The 19,676-nt window shown below is 33.9% G+C and overlaps 1 protein-coding gene across 3 annotated transcripts in view; it reads right to left on the bottom strand.

Annotated features, from left to right (window-relative positions):
• LOC131073029 (protein STRICTOSIDINE SYNTHASE-LIKE 10) overlaps positions 1 to 18,610 on the bottom strand; it is a 34,331-nt gene extending 15,721 nt beyond the window's left edge. For 2 of the 3 annotated variants that reach the window (XM_058009376.2, XM_059207479.1), the window contains exon 1: positions 7,984 to 8,432. In XM_058009376.2, the coding sequence (XP_057865359.2) occupies positions 7,984 to 8,291 (308 nt within the window). In that variant the 5' untranslated portion in view covers positions 8,292 to 8,432. Of the gene's footprint in view, positions 1 to 7,983; positions 8,433 to 18,143 lie in introns of those variants that run through there. The other variant, XM_058009377.2, reaches the window with a different exon arrangement.
• Positions 18,611 to 19,676: the final 1,066 nt, after the last annotated feature.

The following is a 19,676-nucleotide window of genomic DNA, read 5'->3' as shown; positions in this document are numbered from 1 at the left end:
GATGTGCAATCCAGGGAAGATCAATAGCACATCAGAATTTAAAGTCTGATGTGCGAGGGTAAAACCATTTGGAAAAACTAGCACATTGGACTTTAAAGTCCGATGTGCTCACAAGGGGAAAAACCATTGATTGACATGTCAGGTTTTAAAACCTGACATGTCAATCAAATCCTCAATTCTTCGCACACCGGACTTTAAAGCCCGAAATGTGAAGATTATCATCCAGCATATCGGACTTTAAAGTCCGATATGTGAAGAAGTCTCTATATCAGCTGCAGATCGGGTTTCAAACCCTGTCATGCAGGTTTGAGAAGGATAAGACAAGGAGTGCAATCGAAGTTTAAAGTTCGATTTCCCTCTCGACACACTAAGCAAAACGCAGAGAAAATAAAACAAAGGAAGAACAATCGAGAAAATAAAATGTAAAAGAGGGAAAGAAACCCGAAATAAAAACCCTACCTTTTTCGCTACAAGTGATTTGGAAAAATCCAATTATGGAGCGATTGAATCTACAAGATGGCGAGTGAAATGAAGGAGGAGATGTGCGGAGGGAGAAATGCATAGACAAAAATGAAGAAATAAAACGCAAAAGTGATTTAAATAAACCCCTCAATTAACTATTAATGCCACATTAATGACCAACTTGCAGTGCATGTCGGACTTTAAAGTCCGACATGCAAGCTAAAAACCCTTGCAAGTCGGATTTTAAAGTCCAACATGCATTCTCTGGCCAAACAGTTTGCTATTCAGACTATAGAGGAAGACTACCTGCAGGTCGAACTTTAAAGTCTGAACTGCAGGCTAAAAACCAAACATGTACACATCGGACTTTAAAGTCCGATGTGCACAAGAATTTATAAAGAAAGACCCTGCAGTTTGGACTTTAAAGTCCGAACTGCAGGTAAAACTGCAAACTTAGAAAAACTTAGAAAACAGTAAGAAAGAAAAGAAAGAAGCTAAACAAGCTAACCGACAGAGTAGATCAAGCTCTCCCGAAGGTCGTAAGGTACGAAATAGACCAGTTTCGTAGGGTTGCCTCACGATTTTGGTCATGTTGAAATCGAGGACAACAATCCATTAGCTTCATAATAAAAGATTGGTAAGCCTCATGAAAACAAAAGAGATCCCTCCCATTTATGGATAAAATTGAGGAAGTACATCCAAGAATTATTAATCAAGGAGACATCAAGCTTAAGGGAAACACACACACATCACAATATGTGCATTAAGATCCTTATACAATGAGCGATTGGACTTGTACATAATCCATCCAAGGTCACAATTTCAATATTGATCTCATTGACCATAACCAAGTACAAGAATCCTATAGGTTCCCCATCAACCCCATCTAAGAGAAAATATCCTATCTATTGGGTGTAATTATGTTTTTTTCAATTTAGTTTTCTCAAATTGAAAATCTCAATAGCTCCTAGCTATCTCATGATGATTTCACATCTTATGTCAAAAGTAACATATATCCCATTTCACAAGTAGTGTAGTTATATTGACATGACTGATAATGAGAAAAGCATTCTAACTGAATGAAATTTGATACATAAGGTCTGGAAGTCTGATATGAAGAGTAGAAGAGATAATGTTGTGTGGAGATTCCCTCCTCATGATTGGGTTAAGGTGAACTTTGATGGTGCAGCTAAAGGAAATCTGGGGAATGCTGGAGGGGGAGGGGTCATCAAAAACTCTTATGGATTTTGTGTTGTTGCGATTGCCTCTCCTTTTGGAATTCAAAACAACCATGTGGCAGAAGCTCTGGCAATGTTAAAATATCTTCAGCTTGTTCAGAGATTTAATTTTAAAAGAATTTGGCTGGAGGGGGACTCCCTTAATATGATTCAGGCTATTAAAGGTATTAGTTCCCCTTCTTGGAATATCAAAAATATCATTGATAATGCAAAAAATTTGTTAGACGCCTATGATAATGTGATTATTACCCATACCTTTAGGGAAGGTAACGAGGTAGCCGATTTGTTAGCCAATGAGGGGGTCATTTTAGCGGAGGACGCTAATTATATCAGAGAGTCATCATGTAAGAACGAAGTTCGAGAGCAATTATTTTTTGATAGAGTCCATGGTACATATTAATTTCATTATTACCTTTCTGGGTTTAGACTTCAATGATAGATTTTAGAGTGAGGTGGATTGTCAGTTGATTACCTATCTCAGGTGTCGCGATAATGAGTATCGGTGTTAAGGGCCTTATCATATTAAGTGTTGGGTTAATTTGCATGTTTTAAAAGGATACTTGAAAAACAAGAAAATCACTTTGGTTTTCGGTTTCAATGTCTCTGTTCTTGAGCATTTGGTCAGTTTGCGCTCCTTTTAGGGTTTCGACTTGAACAAATATCACATTATGGGAGGAAATCTCAACCATAATGAGCCTACCAGCTGTGATAGCTGGAAAGGTGAAAGGAAAATTTGGAGAAGGTTGAACAGATATGGCTTCACCGATTATATGGAGAAATTGCATGGGAGCAAGAAGTCCATTTCTCGTGGTTTTGCCGAGGGCTGGAAAAATAATAAAGTTACTCTGTTCAGTCAGACCTAGAAAGTGGATGATGATTTGGTGGCTGAGGTTATCGGTTTGCAGAAGGATGGCATCAAGTTTTACAGAGACTGCAAGTTCTCAGTGGAAGACATCAAGAATTTCCCCAAAAACGAAGAAGAAAGGGCTTAGCTTGCCAAAAAGGATAATGCTTCCTATTATCTACCTAACCAGGTAAAATCTTTCTGGCAGAAAATGTTGAAAGTGTTAATGGAGTATCTTATGGTTGATGGTAGGTTTTCGAAAGTCTACAATTACCACTTTGTTATCCTTAACCATTTTCGCTATGGCTCTAAGATTTCTCTGCCCTTCTACTTGGCCTCCTCCCTTAATGATAGTCTGGCTGACCATGCTAAGAAACCTAATTCCTACCCTATTGCTCACCAAGGTTTTATTTTGTTAATGTATGAGCATCCTAAGGGTAAATCTAAGGTTAATAAGGATGATCCCTTTGTGGAGAATCCCCATATTTCTGAGGATTATGACAGCTCTGTCTCTGATGAGGATTCTTCTAATCTTCCTCCTAAAAATAAATTGAGGGTTAGTGAACAATTTAAAGAAGACACTGAAGAGAATGTTGGTTCTGAGCAGGAGCAGGAGAAGGAGGTGGAATAAGAGGTGGAGAATGAGCAGGAGAAGGAGGTGGAATAAGAGGCAGAGAATGAGCAGGAGAAGGAGGCTGAGGGTGAGGAAGGGGACAAAGTTAATGAGCAGAGAGACGAGGATGTTGAAGAGTCAGAGGTGAAGGATAATCCCTATGTTTTGGATAATAGGGATGATGCTCAGCATAACATGGAGGAGGGAAACCCTAGGTCTGAGGATTCTGCCCCAGATATGGAGAATGTAGATTCCATTCTGAATGCTGCTAGAAACAACACTCTAGAAATGTTCAATTTCCAGAAGTGGGTGGTTGATAACATCACTAGCATTCAGGAAAAACAGAGAGAGCTAGATTTTAAAATTGACAATTTGGTTAAGGATATCAACATTAAAGGTAAAGAGTACAATGTAGAGGATACTAGTGTTGTAGAGGATGAAAAAGAAATTCCGGACTGGCCGAAAAATAAGATTATAAAGGGAGATTTGAAGCACCTAGAGGATGTGGTGAGGATTCTCAAAGAAAAGGGTGAGTTTGATAATGGTCTGATTAACAATCGGATTCAAAAAACTAAGATTGCTTTGAGGAAATTCATGGAGCATAGTTTGGCTCATGGTTGTGTTGAAGGTGTCCTCTCAAAACATGAATGCACTGGTTGCTTGCCTAGAGAAGGATAAGCAGAATAAAGAAACTGTGATTATTGATTACGAGTCAGCTTCTAGTTCTGTTCAATAATCCTCTAGACGTAGAACTAGGCAAAATGCAAGTGAGTTGGAGATGAAGACCAAAGGCAATCAATAGATGCAAGAAAATAAAGACCTGAAAGAGGCAGCGAATGCGATGATGATGTTGGTCAAGGATGCGGAAGAGACCATAAAGATTTTCACCTGAAATGTAATTTTATTTTAGGTGTGTCAGTCCCTCGTTGGCTTTATGTTGTTCTTTACTTTGGTTGATGTCTTTTGTGCTGTTCTTTTGCAGCCTTTCTCTCTTTGTTTTGTCCTCTCTAGTTTCTCTAATTGCTTTTCTTTTCGTTATGTAATCAGGTTTCAAGTCCCTTAAAACCTGATTTTTTAAAATCAAAAACATATATCCCATTTCAAGTAAAATGTGTATAATCACGATCTATCAAGGAAAATGATAATGTATTCAGGAGAAAGGAATCCTTGAGCTCATTTATGTTTATGCAAACCAAATGTTTTACAACATCAAGTAGAAATAACTTGATGATTAGAATAAGGATATTATTGGTATTTCCATAAGTAGGAAGCTAACCTTGCTCGACATTAAAATGGATCCCTCTCATCATTTCTATGAAGAGCTTGCCAATAGCAACCCTTTCATTGACCTTGTCATTCATCTATCACCAACCTTAACCATCCATCACCTTTGACGAAAAATCCACCCACAATCTAACCTCTTTCACAATGATGAAGCTATCACCACCTTCATGGTACTCCAATATAATATTTCTATAAGGGATAAAAAAATAGGATTTGAAATAGACTTGGATGCATTAACATGTCCCAAGGAATCCATCCAAATGTCTAAAATTACCAAGCACACAAAAAGATTCAATCCCAAGAAATAAAAAACTAAAAGAAAACTAACAAAATTCACTTCTATTTTGTCACAAGCATTTAAGGATATTTTCTCTTGTTATAGTGGTCTCATATAATGTAGAGCTAAAAATTGCACCATCAAAATATTAAAAAGTGAAACTGTGTGGGGAAGATAGTGTAAAATAAATGTCACCCTTGGATGTATCTAATAACAAAAGTAAAAGGAGAAAATTTTTAACTAATAAAATTTAGATTTGGCATTAAAATAAAAATACTTAAAATTACTAAATCTTTGTAGTTCAATTGGTTGAACACAATTGATGAGGATGGTCATATGTTCATTGATCATGCCATCAACCAAGGTTCAAACCTCTATAGATAAAACTAATATATATATCTTTGTTACATCCATCTAAAAAAATATTTCAGAGATCACATTTGTCTTTTTTTTGTTAATGAGGGGGAAATGGTAAGGACAACTCAACAACTTGGAGCTCACTCGTTGAGTCGTCGAATTGCTTGCTCATTGCTTAAGATAACACAACTTATTTTATTTTCTTATGAGTTATTTTAATTTATTTACTTAATAATTATTTTGCAATTAATTTTATTTAAGAAGTTTTTTTAAAAAAATCTTATTTTGATTCACTATATGTGTGTGTGTACATATATATGTATGTATGGATGCATGCATGCATGTATTTATATACACATACTATACATATGTATATATGTACACACACACACACACGTGTGTGTGTGTGTGTACACATACATATAGGCAATTTTTAAAGTTTTTGTTAACATGCTCATGCTATTATATTCCACCTCATGTTGTCATTGTACACCTCTCAAAGTAAATAAACAAGTGATGAGGTTGAAATCATACCACAAACAACTTTGACATAATGGACATTCCTTAGTCCATTACTCTTAGCCAAAGATGCATGCATTAGCTTAAACTGATGCTCTAGTACCAATGGATTGCAAAAAATATTTTGAAGATATTAGTCCTCAAACAACAAAATAAAATTGAAATTGGTCAAAAATATAAAGTGATATAAATGTTTGATTGTTGAGAAGGTGATTAAAAAACACAACCATTTTGAACAATAGAATACAAGACTTTTAACGTTCACAAGGTCAAAGATAGTCTAGGGGACAACAATGCCTACAATTTGTGCTTTGTGAAGCAATGATTTTTAGTGATTCTATTTGATAATGAACTCTCTCATTCTCTCAACCTTCTCCTCGTTAAATAAATCTTGAAAAGAATATACTGTTAAATTACTTATTATTTCATCTAAACATGTTTGTATACTTTCCAAACTAGAATAAAGTATTTTTTGGTTTCCATTATCTCTCTGAACAAAAGACATGTACCCTCTCTTTCCAAACCTATTTCAATTTCTTTCATCTACCTATTTCACATTAAAGATGGCGCCTATCAATCCTCAAATGAACAATAAAAATCTTTGACCCAACCAAATACTACTAAGAAAAGTAATTTCCATAGCCACATGGTGTTAAATGCCTTGAATGCCTATACACTGAAAGTTAACAGTGGAAGGTAGGATTCCAGGCCCACCTGAACAACTACGAATGTTTCATGTGACTAAACTTTACCTAAATACATGAACAGCTGACGACTCTATGATTTCACCCACTCTATTCAAAAATTATTCTTTAAAACACATCTCTTGGTGCATTGCAGGTGCCTTACCTACGGCTAGAAAGCCACATTAATCTTGCATGCTATTTTATGATTTTGGCATATTACTTTGAACATTTATTGATGGGTATAGCCACATAAATGGGTATTTCCAGATTTCTACTTTGTTGTCCTTTGTTCTTCTATATGTCACGATGAAATGAATTATGCTCTGAATTGTTGATGAAATGTCACTATACAATATCATGTGGAAATCTAATGTTTTCATTGTGTACTTTTGTTTTAGATGGTCTTAGTGGAAGTTACAAATATTTGTTTTGGAATTATTTCAATAAAAAATGATACGATCAAATTCAGAAACACTATTTCACAACATTATGGATTGTTGAGATCTAATGACTTGATTAAATTGTACTTCTGTTTTAGATAGTCTTAGTGGAAGCTAGAAGTGTTTGTTTCAGATTTGTTTTAATAAAAAATCTGCCACAGACAATTTTAGAAACACCATTACAGAGCATCATACATTGTGGAAATCTAAGGTCTTGTTTTTGTTCTTCCATTCTAGATTACATTAGTGGAAGCTACAAATGTTTGTTTCAGATCTATTCTAATGAAAAAATTCCACAATAAAATTCAGAAACACCAATTACACAACATCACAAATTGTGAAAATCTAATATCTTGATTTTGTACTTTCATTCTAAATGACCTTAATGAAATCAGACAAATTTTCGTTTCATATTCATTCCAGACCTGCTGGTAATGAATGCACACCATTTGACCCATTTTTTGGTTTTCCAAAACTGATTACTTCTGTATTTATATCATCTTTTTAAATGCAAGAAGTTTCCAGAGTCCACTATAGATTTAAATTGATTGTGTCTGATTTTCTTCATCAACATTTCAGATCATGCTCCATGATCCATCATCGAGATGAGAACTAGAGAAAAGAAGAGTAAAAAAGATAGCAGATCAAGCTAACTAAAAACACAATGCATCATGGAACATGATCTGAAACATCAATGAAAAAAATCACACACACTGTCAATTTTCTACCCATTCCTCTTTTCAGTTGGTTTGATTTGCTATCTTTTTTACTCCTCTCTTTTCTAATTCTCGTTCAGATAATAAATCATGAAACATGATCTCAAATATTGATGAAAACTATCACCCACACAATCACTCCAGAAATTATCAATGTAAGTCACCTTTTAAATCTATTTTTAGTTAGTTTGATTTGCTATCTATTTTGCTCTACACTTTTCTACTTCTCATTCTCATTCTGATAATAGATCTAAATATTGATGAAAAAATATCACCCACACAATCACTCCACTCCAGAAATTATCAATTTTTTTAGCTCTACTCTACTGTAAAATAGAGCTAAATTTGAAGAAAGCGGGCTACAGACCGTCAATTTCATCACCCAAACTTGCACAGAAATCGTTGAGTTCAGATTACTGACATGGAGAGTCTCTGAATCTAAATGGGCCCAATAATGAATTATAGATTTTTTGTGAAGTTTTTCCGATTTGGCAAATATGGGCAATTTACTGAATCCATCTAAATAGACATTGGTGATGAAAAATACCTGATTGGTGAAGTATGAGCAAAATAAGTCCATGGCTTGTGAGGTCCCTCCCAGCGAAGAATACGGCCATCACTAACGCCTGTATAAGGCCCTCTTCCTTCCAAATCAAAAGCCAGGCTTTCTGGGCCTAAGAACTCCCTTGCGAATCGAACCTCTGCTGTCTGCAACCGATTTTCCTGGTCATATGGAAAGTTTTCAAGCTCTTCTCCCAACATGCCCAATAGACCCACTATGTTTTCCTTCATTGTAACCGCCATTGTTACCGACAAAAGCAACATAATCATCCATGTTTTCACTCTGGTCTCCATTAATTGAGTGCTTTGAATTCTTTCCTCTATTGAAAACACATTGACTGTAGATCTAGAAAGAATGAATTGAGGTTGGGATTCTTTGTTTCATGCTACGAAGTCTATCCAGATTAAGAAAAGATTAGAAGGTGAAAAGAAGAACTCCAAAAGACAAAAGACAAAAGTGGTTGTTAATATTAACATTGGGGTCACTCTTAAATCTCACACAGTAAGTAACATATTAAGTCTAGAGAATGTTACTTAACTTTTAGTGTTCAACACTTTTAAGTTTAGAAGTCAAAGCTTAGTGTGTGTGATTTAAGCCGGCCGCGACATTGACCACTCAATAAAATTTGCTTTTCATTTAAGAAGATGGTGAAACTTTTTTTGTTTTTGTATGAATCTTTGAGATTACAAAGTTGAATTCATTTTTTTAGACTGCAAGAATTGGGTATAGCACCCCCTTATAAACTACAGTGTGTCGGGTTAACTTTTTAACGTACTAGTGTGACACGTCCTCAGTACCACGTGGGCTGGGGGAGACTAGACTTGGTGACCTTGTGCAAGCTCTCACCAATCAAGCTAAGCCCTAGCTCTAAAGGCAACTTCATGTTGAACAAAAATACTCAACAATTTTTATTTACTTTATCTTGAATTATGAATCGGCGAGATCACAAATGAGGGATTTCATTTCCAACATAAACATTCAACAATAACATTCTAATAAGATTTGAAACACGGTGGCAAGAAAAACACCACACTTAAACTATCACAAATGAGGGACTTCATTCGCAACATAAATGCTCAACGATAACATTTCAATAAGATTTGAATCGTGGCGGCAAGAGCAACATTACACTTAAACTATCACACTATGTCAATGCCAACAAGCCGCTCAATAAAACTATTAAAAATATATAATTGTACATTTTTAAAAATGTGATATGCTAATTAAGAAACTAACCTTATTAGAATTGAGTTTTTGAAAAATTGTGATTGCAAAGAGTTATTATTAGACCCTCCTAAATAAACTATAGTAAATTATATTAAAAAAAAATCAAACATGCATTTTAGTTTAATAGTTATAATTTATTTAATATTTAAATACTAAATTTTTCTATTATTAGTGTAGATTATTAGTCTTGATTTATTTTGTTTAGTTAAAAGTTATTTTATTTTATTAATTGAAAAGATGTTTTTAAAAGCTATACATTAAATGTGTTTTAGTTTTATTTACATAGTCATAACATGACTCTCTCTCTCTCTCTCTCTCTCTCTCTCTCTCTCTCTCTCCACACACACACACATATACATACATACAAATCACATTCACATAAACAATTCAAATCAATCAAATAAGTAAAATAATCATGTAAGAAATTCATTTTGAATTAAGAGATGGGATTGACATAAGATTAATTGCACGTAATAAAGATGTTAGTATGTAGATATTAGAGGTAAGGTTCATTTCTTAGAATCTCATAATTTTAGAACTTATCAAATGGCATGAAAACTCACTTGTTTTATTTTTTGCTTTACTTTTGTTAGTGTGGATGTGGTCTTGATGTGAGTATGGAAATGAACTTGTGATTCACAAATTTGATTTGATAGAAAACTTTTAATTTAATTTTTTTTCTCAACAAATAATTTGAATAATGACAAAAAATATTATATGGAGTGTTCTTTTAACCAATATCATACTAATAATACACCCTAGTAAAGTAGTTACACCCATTCAATAATTACACAAGTAAAGGAATCATTTTAGAGACTTAATTCTTTATCCAAACATTTCATATAAAAACAAAGTCAACATAGATCGTTTATAATGCTTAGAGCTAGTATATACCCATTCTCATGAATCAATAAAAGTTAGCTAGGTAATAATGGAGTTCAGAGCTATTGAATTAGATTTTGGAGCCAATTTAGCATGTAGTAAACAATACACTTGTGACAGCCTATGATCTTGCATGTGTGGCCAATGTGGTATGTTGTAATTTGTATATGAGGAGGCCCATGAGCATGAATGACTTCTATTTTCAATCAATAAAGTTGCATATTTCGTTCACTTTTTTGTGTTATGTTGAATTTTGCTACAAGGTTGGACTATCCATTTCAGACCCTCCATCCTTTATTGCATCAAGTTGTATTAGAGTGAGACACAAATCCTTGGGGAGATTGGGAGTGTTCTAGAAGACCATTGTGTGAAAAGATTACCAAACTAAGGTAGACTGCATGTGTTGTCAACAGAGCACTAAATTTTGAGATAGTTGCAACCCTATAACCAACCTATCAACTTGACGCATTCACATTGCTTTTGAAGGAAGTATGCTACTAAGGGGGGTGCCTTTAATGGCTAGTGTCCCCAAAAGAGTAGAGGGAGTGATGGATATGATGAAGGAAATAAATAAATAATTGGATATGATTTATCCCAGAGCAGAAAAATGAGCTTCAAGAAGAAGAGTCAAACTAGATCAAGGTTAGGCTATCAACAAGATTGGCAAAAGTCTAAGGATAGAGATCCCTAGTTATGTCGATAATTTGAATTTGGAGGAGCTAATTGACTAGATAAATGAGATGGAAGAATACTTTGAATACAAAAAAGTAAAATATTTGGAGCAAGTCAAGTTTGCAAAGACCAAATTGAAGGGTCATGTTGCTATTTGGTGGAAGAAGTTAAATTGGAGAGAAATTAGAAAGGAAAGGAGCGATCAAAAAATGGGAGAGGATGATGGTGAAATTGAAGAATCAATTCATACCTATTGACTATAAGATGGAAATGCTAAAGAAACATTAAAACTTAGGGCATGGGAAGAAATCAATGGAGGACTATATAGAGGAGTTCCATAAAGAATCAACCATAGTGAAGCTGAAAGGGAGAAGGTGGTGAGGTATATCGATGGCCTCACAACCAACATTTAGGAGGAATTGAGTTTGGTCTAGATGACAACCATGGAGGAAACCTACTAATTTGCATTTAAGATGGAAGAAAAGTTGGCTAGCAGATCTAAGAAAGGATTAGGAAGTAGGAATTAGAGGTTTCTAGAAGAGTGGAAGTAGTATAATGAAAGGATCTCTAGCTACATAGAGGAAAATAGGCCTAAAGAAGACTCCTACCCCAACCAAAGGGAAGGTGAGGACACCACCACAATGGTTGGTACTAGAGGATTGAAGGAGGATTTTATTGAGGATCATTTCGAGGAACTTGTTTCAAGTGTGGGAAAGTAGGATATTGCACCTTTGAGTGTGACCAATGAATTGTAAGAAAGCGAGGAGAACCTATATCCAACGTAACGTGTGCCCACGATGAACTAGAAAGGTCATTTGGATCCATGGGGTATCCAGAGAAGGGAGAGTTGTTGATCATGAGAAGAGATCTACTATAGACAAAGATAAAAAAGAAATTGACATAGAGGAAGATCATGTTCTAGACAAGGTGCAATTGAGGAGGCAAGTGTTGTAATATCATCATTGATATTGGAATCATAGGTGCGATTTGGTCTTAAAGGAGATGGTCCAAAAACTTAACGTAAAGAGGATGAAACATCCGAACCCATGCCAGATTTCTTGGGTTTAAGACGATCACAAAATTTTGGTAAGAGAACAATGTCTTGCCAAAATTCATATTAGATCATATAAGGATGAAGTGTTGTGTGATATCATTCTAATGGTCTCCTACCTTTTATTGTTAGGAGATCCTTGGCAATATGATAGGAGACCATACATGATGGAAGAAATAACACCTACATTGTGACCTTGAATGGGAAGAAACATATTTTGATTCCCCTAGAGGAAGAGTAGAAGAATGTTGTATACATTAATGCTAGGATTTGTTTGGTGGATGAGAGGAAGTTTTTAGATGGATTGAGACATAGAAATATGTGTTTTTCCTTGATTCCTAGAAAGTGTAAAGTGAAGACTCATGGAGTGTCATTAGAAAGGGAGAGGAAGTACCACATAAGAAGTTCTCAGAGTTATTGAAGGAGTATTAATATATTGTATCAGAGAATATTTTAGTGGGACTTCTACTCATCTAAAGTACCATCCATCACATAGACTACATACCTAGAGCCATTTTTCCAAATAAATCAACATATCGAGTGAAACTAGTAGATAATTTAGATCTAAGTAGATAGGATTGATCTAGGAGAATCTAAGTGCTTGTGCAGAACTTGTTGTCTTGGTGTCAAAGAAGGATGAGGAATGGAGGATGAAGGCCATCAATAACATCCCTTTCAAGTACAAATTTCCCTTGCCAAGAATGGGTGAAATCATGAACTATTTGGGTGGTACAAAATGTTTCACCAAGATTGATCTCAAGCTTGGATACATAAGAAAAGAATCAGAGAAAGAGATAAATGGAAGACTGTATTCAAGACTAATGAAGGATTGTTAAGAGAAGGGAAGTTGTTGATCAACATCAAGAAGTGGAGTTTCATAAAGATAGAGCTAGTTTACTTGGGGTTTGTTATCTTAGTGGAAGGATTGATGTTGGATCCAAAGAAGGTGAGAGAAATTGTAGAATGACCAACACCAATGGACATTAGAAAGGTGACATCTTTCCATGGCTTGGCACATTTTATCAGAAATTCATTAAAAGATTTAGTACCATTTGCACATCAATGACCAAGACCATGAGGGTAGATGGGAAGGAGTTTAATTAAATTTCCAAAGCACAAAAGATTTTTGCTTTGTTGAAGTAGAAAGTGATGGAGCAATAGGTATTATCCTTATTGAATTTCAACAATGTCTTTTAGGTGGATTAAAATGCCAGTGGAAATGCAATAGGAGGGGTCCTAAGTTAGGAGGGAATGCCAATTTCATATATACACACACACGTATACATATATACATGTACACATAAGTATACATAATTATATATTATAATGTTTAATGTGTGTGTACACACATTGCACACATAGATACACACACACACACATACACACACATAGACATCTGTGTGTGTGTGTGCGCGTGTGGGGATTGGGCTAAATGGTATCGATTTGTTTTAACTTGCATTTGAGTGGGCTTGTATACCTAAGCACACCCCATAAAGTAAGCATTGACCGTGTCAAAAGGGGAGTGCTTACTATATAGTAAGCTATATATTAATAAGCCTTCCTTTAAAATAGGGTATGCATAGTGTCTTACTAGCATCGACCCCCTCTAATGGGGCAAGCACCTATCTATGAGCGCACCCTATTAACATGGCATGGTAGTATATTTAGAGGCTATACCTAGTAAAAAGGTGGACTTAGTCGATAGGTATGTAGTTTTGGAGATAGAAACCTATTTATTTAGGTAAATGATTAATGATAACCAATCATAATAGACTTAGTAAATTATTAAGGATGATTTGTAGTTTAATTTTGTTTGACTATTTATTTGTCAACTTTATGGTTAAAAAGAGAAGCTACATAGTCTTAGTTGTGGTGATGGGAAAGAGAGAGTGGTGGAAAATTAGAGAACTTAATTATAGAATTAAGTCTCTTAAATTTGTGTATAAATAGAGGAGCTCTCTTTCTTCTTGGAGCATCTTGATCTTTGATCATCTCTCATCTCTTCATCTTCATAATCTATTTTCATTTTGTGTATTGCTTATTGTTTTACATTGTTCTTCATTGGTGAGAGAAAGATAATAGTTCAAGTATAGTGAGAAAGTAGGATATATGTTATCATTGAGAGCTTGTGAAATTCTATGTTAGTGGATAAGTTGTGAAGCCAACGTGATTATGAGAATGAATCAAAATTTGTGTGGAAGCTATAATCCAGGCATGTGGATTCTATCTTTTCTTTTATATTATGATATATTATGTATATAGAATAAGATATTGTAGAAGCTTAATTAAAGAAATGGTTGAAATTGTGTTACTTGTAGGATATGCATACTTGAGTTGATAGAAACTTGATAATATTTATGATTATTTTTATGTATATGTATGTAATGGCTAAGGTAGAGTTGTGCTATGGTGTGTATCTTTAGTATATAGGACTGATTTGGTTAATCTTGGGGCTAGGTCAATCCGTGGATGAGAATAACCTAATTAGTCATTCTATTATTAACCTTATGGGAATGATATGGGAATAGAATAAATGGCTAGTATACCAAATAGAGAAATGAAGTGGGTGGACATACGAATCACACTCGAAATACTAGGTGATGAATTATTTGGCCAAAGTAGTGTAGGTTTCCACTGTCTACACTATTGGTTCACTGTGATCTGGGTTTACATACTAGATAGGGAGCGTCATACATGTAGGTTGTAGCCAATGTATGGTAGCTCTAGTTATGTAGGACACAACACTAGATGCTCATAAGGCTATTATTATCAGGTCACCAAACCAATCTCTTGATCGAAGGGTCGGGTCACTTCTATTAGAAGAGGTACCGGGGATTGTAAAGTCTTGGTTGGGTGGAAAAGTTCTTGAGTGATGCTCTTCCTTATGTAGTTGGTGGCCAAGATTTGAGGATGTATGCCAACAAGGACATCTGGACCATTTGTTTCTCTTACGTTTCATTAGGCTCACAAATGCTTTGTATGTATTCAAATATTCCTAAAGTAAATGGAAAATTGAATAGAAAAAATGTAAATACTTTCATATGATTATGAATATGATATTGTATATGATTTATGATGAAATGAAAAAGTTGAAATGGGATTTATTTCAATTACGCATCTTGCTTATGAAATGGAAAAAAGATTTTTTTTATTACTTGTATGTTGGCAATTTATTTCTTTCACTTGTGGGTTAAAACTTAGTAACTTGTATGTGTAGATCAATGGGCATGTTACAAGAAAGTAATCCTTGAACTCATTTATGTTTATGTAAACCAAAGGTTTTACAAGATCAAGTAGAAATATCTTGATGATTAGAATAAGGATATTATTGGTATTTCCATAAGTAGGAAGCTAACCTTGCACCAATGTTAAAATGGATCCCTCACATCATTCCTCCAAAGAGATTGCCGCTAACAACCCATTCATTGACCTTGTCATCCATTATCACAACCTTAACCATTCATCACCTTTGACCAAAAATTCACCCACAATCTAAACTCCTTCACAATGATGAAACTATCACCACCTTCATGGTACTCCAAGATAATATCTCTTTAATGGATTAAAAAAATAGGATTTGAAATAGACTTGGTATATATATATATATATATCTTTGTTGCATCTATCTTAAAAAATATTTGAGAGATCACATTTGACTTTTTTTGTTAACGAGGGGGGAATAGTAAGGACAACTCAACAACTTGGAGCTGACTTGTTAAGTCTTTGAATTGCTCGCTCATTGCTTTAGATACCACAACTTATTTTATTTTATTGAGAGTTATTTTAATTTATTCTTAATAATTATTTTGTATTTAATTTTATTTAAGAATTCTATTTTATTTTATTTTATCTTAGAACTATTTAAGAATCATTTAATTTTGATTCATTATGTGCATGTGTGTGTGTGTGTGTGTGTGTGTGTGTGTGTGTGTGTGTGTGTGTGTGTGTGTGTGTGTGTGTGTGTGTGTGTGTGTGTGTGTGTATTTGTATGTGTGTATATATGTATGTGTAAATATGTGTGTGTATATATGTATACATATTTATACATATACATGCTATACATATACATATACATATACATGTACATATAGGCAATTTTAAAAGTTTTTGTTAACATGCTCATGCTATTATATTCCACCTCATGTTGTCATTGTACACCTCTTGATGTAAATAAACAATTGATGAGGTTTAAATCATGCCACAAACAACTTTAACATAATGGACATTCCTTAGTCCACGATTCTTAGCCAAAGATGAGTGCATTAGCTTAAACCGACGCTCCTAGTACCAATGGATTGTAAAAAATCTTTTGAAGATATTAGTCCTCAAACAACAAAAGAAAAATTAAATTGGCCAAAAATATAAAATGATATAAATGTTTGATTGTTGAGAATGTGCTTAAAAAACACAACCATTCTGAACAATAGAATACAAGACTTTTCACGTTCACAAGGTCAAAGATAGTCTAGGGGACAACAATGCCTACAATTTGTGCTTTGTGAATCAATGATCTTTAATGATTCTATTCTCCTTCTAAATAAATCTTGATAAGAACATATTAAATTACTTGTGTACTTCATCTGAAAGTCTTTATATGCTTTCAAAACTAAAATAAAGTATTTCTCCATTTCCATTATCTCTATGAACAAAAGACATGTACTACTAAGAAAAGTAATTATGAACATTCCATAGCCACATGGTGTTAAATGTCTTGAATGCCTATACACTGAAAGTTAACAGTGGAAGGTAGGATTCCAGGCCCACCTGAACAACCACCATTGTTTCATCTGACTAAACTTTACCTAAATACATGAACAGCTGACGACTCTATGATTTCAGCCACTCTATTCATAAATTATTCTTTAAAACACATCTCTTTCCGTATTCATGAACATTCGAGAATGAAAAGATTGCATTTAGTGCATTGCAGGTGCCTTACCTACAGCTAGAAAGCAGAAATCTTGCATGCTATTTAATCATTTTGACATATTACTTTGAACATTTATTGATGGGTATAACCACATAAATGGGTATTTCCAGATTTCTACTTTGTTGTCATTTATTCTTCTATATTGGACGATGAAATCAATTATTCTCTGAATTGTTGATGAAATGTCACTATACAATATCATGTGGAAATCTAATGTTTTCATTGTGTACTTCCATTTTAGATGGTCTTAGGGCAAGCTTCAAATATTTGTTTTCGATTTATTTCAATAAAAAATTGATACGATCAAATTCATGGATTGTTGAGATCTAATGACTTGATTAAATTGTACTTCTGATGTAGATAGTCTTAGTGGAAGCTACTTGTAGTGTTTGTTTCAGATTTGTTCTAATAAAAAATCCGACACAGTCAATTTTAGAAACACCAATACAGAACATCATACATTGTGGAAATCTAAGGTCTTGTTTTTGTTCTTCCATTCTAGATTACATTAGTGGAAGCTACAAATGTTTGTTTCAGATCCATTCTAATGAAAAAAATCCACAATAAAATTCAGAAACACCATTACACAACATCATGAATTGTGAAAATCTAATATCTTGATTTTGAACTTTCATTCTAAATGATCTTTAATGAAATCTATAAATTTTCGTTTCTTATTTATTCCGAACCTATGGGTAATGAATGTACACCATTTGACCTATTTTTTGGTTTTCTAAAATAGATTACTTCTGTATTTACATCATCTTTTTAAATGCATGAAGTTTTGGCAGTCCATGATCGATTTAAATTGATATTTTCTGGATTGATTGTGTGTATGGTTTTTTCCATCAATGTTTTAGATTATGTTCCATGATCCATCATCGGGATGAGAACTAGAAAAGAGAAGAGTAAAAAAGATAGCAGACCAAGCTAACTAAAAATACGATGTATCATGGAGCATGATCTGAAACATCGATGAAAAAATCACACACCATCAATTCTCTCCCCCATTCCTCCTTTTAATTAATTTGATCTGCTATATTTTTTAGTCAATCTTTTCTAAATCTTAACTTGATGATAAATCAGTTCTATGATCCCAAAAAAATCACCCACACAATCACTCCAGAAATTATCAATGTAAATCATCTTTTTAATCTAAACTGTAAAATAGAAGCAAATTTGAAGAAAACAGGCTACAGACCGTCAATTTCAGCCTCCAAACTTGCATAGAAATCATTGAGTTCAGATTACTGACATGGAGTACTGTCTGAATCTAAATGTACCCAATAACGAATCATAGATTTTTTTCCTTTTTTTCCCTGATTTGGCAAATATGGGTAGTTTACTGAATCCATCTAAATAGACATTGGTGATGAAAAATACCTGATTGGTGAAGTATAAGCAAAATAAGTCCATGGCTTTTGAGGTTCCTCCCAGCGAAGAATACGGCCATCACTAACGCCTGTATAAGGTCCTCTTCCTTCCAAATCAAAAGCCAGGCTTTCTGAGCCCAAAAACTCCCCTGCGAATCGAACCCCTGCCGCCTGCAACCGGTTTTCCTGGTCATATGGAAAGTTTTCAAGCTCCTCTCCCCACATGCCCAATAGATCCACTATGTTTTCCTTCATTATAACCGCCATTGTTACCGACAAAAGCAATATAATCATCCATGTTTTCATTCTGGTCGCCATTAATTGAATGCTTTGATTCTTTCCTGTATTGAAAACACATTGACTGTAGATCTAGAAAGAGTGAATTGGGATTCTTTGTAAGGTTTTGAAACAGTCTGGAAGCAGTTTCATGCTATAAAGTCTATCCAGATTAGAAAAGATTAAAACACAAAATGAACAAAAGTCTTCGTTAATATCAACATTGGCCACTCAATATCAAAATTATAAATTGACTGAGTTATCAATCAGTGAGGTCTGCGACAAAATATCATTTTCCAAGGTCATTCAACCAGGTCTATTTTCAAAGATCATATTTATTAATTAATAAAAAATCAAAATACAACAGTTTTGTTAATTTTCAATTAATTAATAAATTAATTCAAAGGTGCATTCTAGATGCTGCATAGACATTTTGAATTTGGAACACTTAATAATAGTATTTTAATGGAATTTCAAATTTGTTTCAAATTTGATGACAAGCATAACAATATACACATTTAAAACATCACACTATTAGTGTCAGTAAATTTTCACAATCCATGAAATTAAACTTGTTGATGCTTTTAGATTAGATTGTGTATGTTTTTTTAATTTTCCATAAAACTCTTTACAAAAGTTAAAAAACTTTTAGTATCAGTTATTACATAAGGACACTTTCAATCCCTCATAATTGATAATATTAGATTGAGATGGTTACTGATCGCATATGGAGTTGAGAGGTCAAAGTGAAGATATAATTAACATTAAAGAATTAAAGAGTATTTAATTGAGTGAGAAAATAAATTAAATGAAATTAAAAATTAAAAATATTTTTTTTTTCTTTTTGTTTTTGGATTTAAGTGTCACAAATGCATCAAATTAATTGCTTCTAGTTTTTATTGACAAGTGTTTTTGTGGGAGTTTGCAACCTCCCAAGCCAGATCATGAATGCAACCACTTCAATGGAAAGAGAGATACACATTTCGCCATGAAAGATAAATAGTATTGAGATGGTTTGATATCTTACAACAAGCTTGCTTATATAGGCAAGTGATAAGGGAGTAGTTACAACTACCTTGTAACAAAATTAAATGCTAACTCACTCTATTTAGAATGATAGCTAAGATAACTAACATGAACAATATTAAATGATTGTCATTTGACAAATAATCTATCTAAAGTAAACTTAACATGTGTCAATAGATGCTAACCAATAACTAGTTAGGAAATACCCTTATTCACACAAGGGTAAAAGCACAATGTTGTG

This window comes from Cryptomeria japonica, chromosome 6 (assembly GCF_030272615.1).
Source record: "Cryptomeria japonica chromosome 6, Sugi_1.0, whole genome shotgun sequence".
Taxonomy (NCBI): Eukaryota; Viridiplantae; Streptophyta; class Pinopsida; order Cupressales; family Cupressaceae; genus Cryptomeria; species Cryptomeria japonica.
This window is presented reverse-complemented; position numbering and strand designations above follow the sequence as displayed.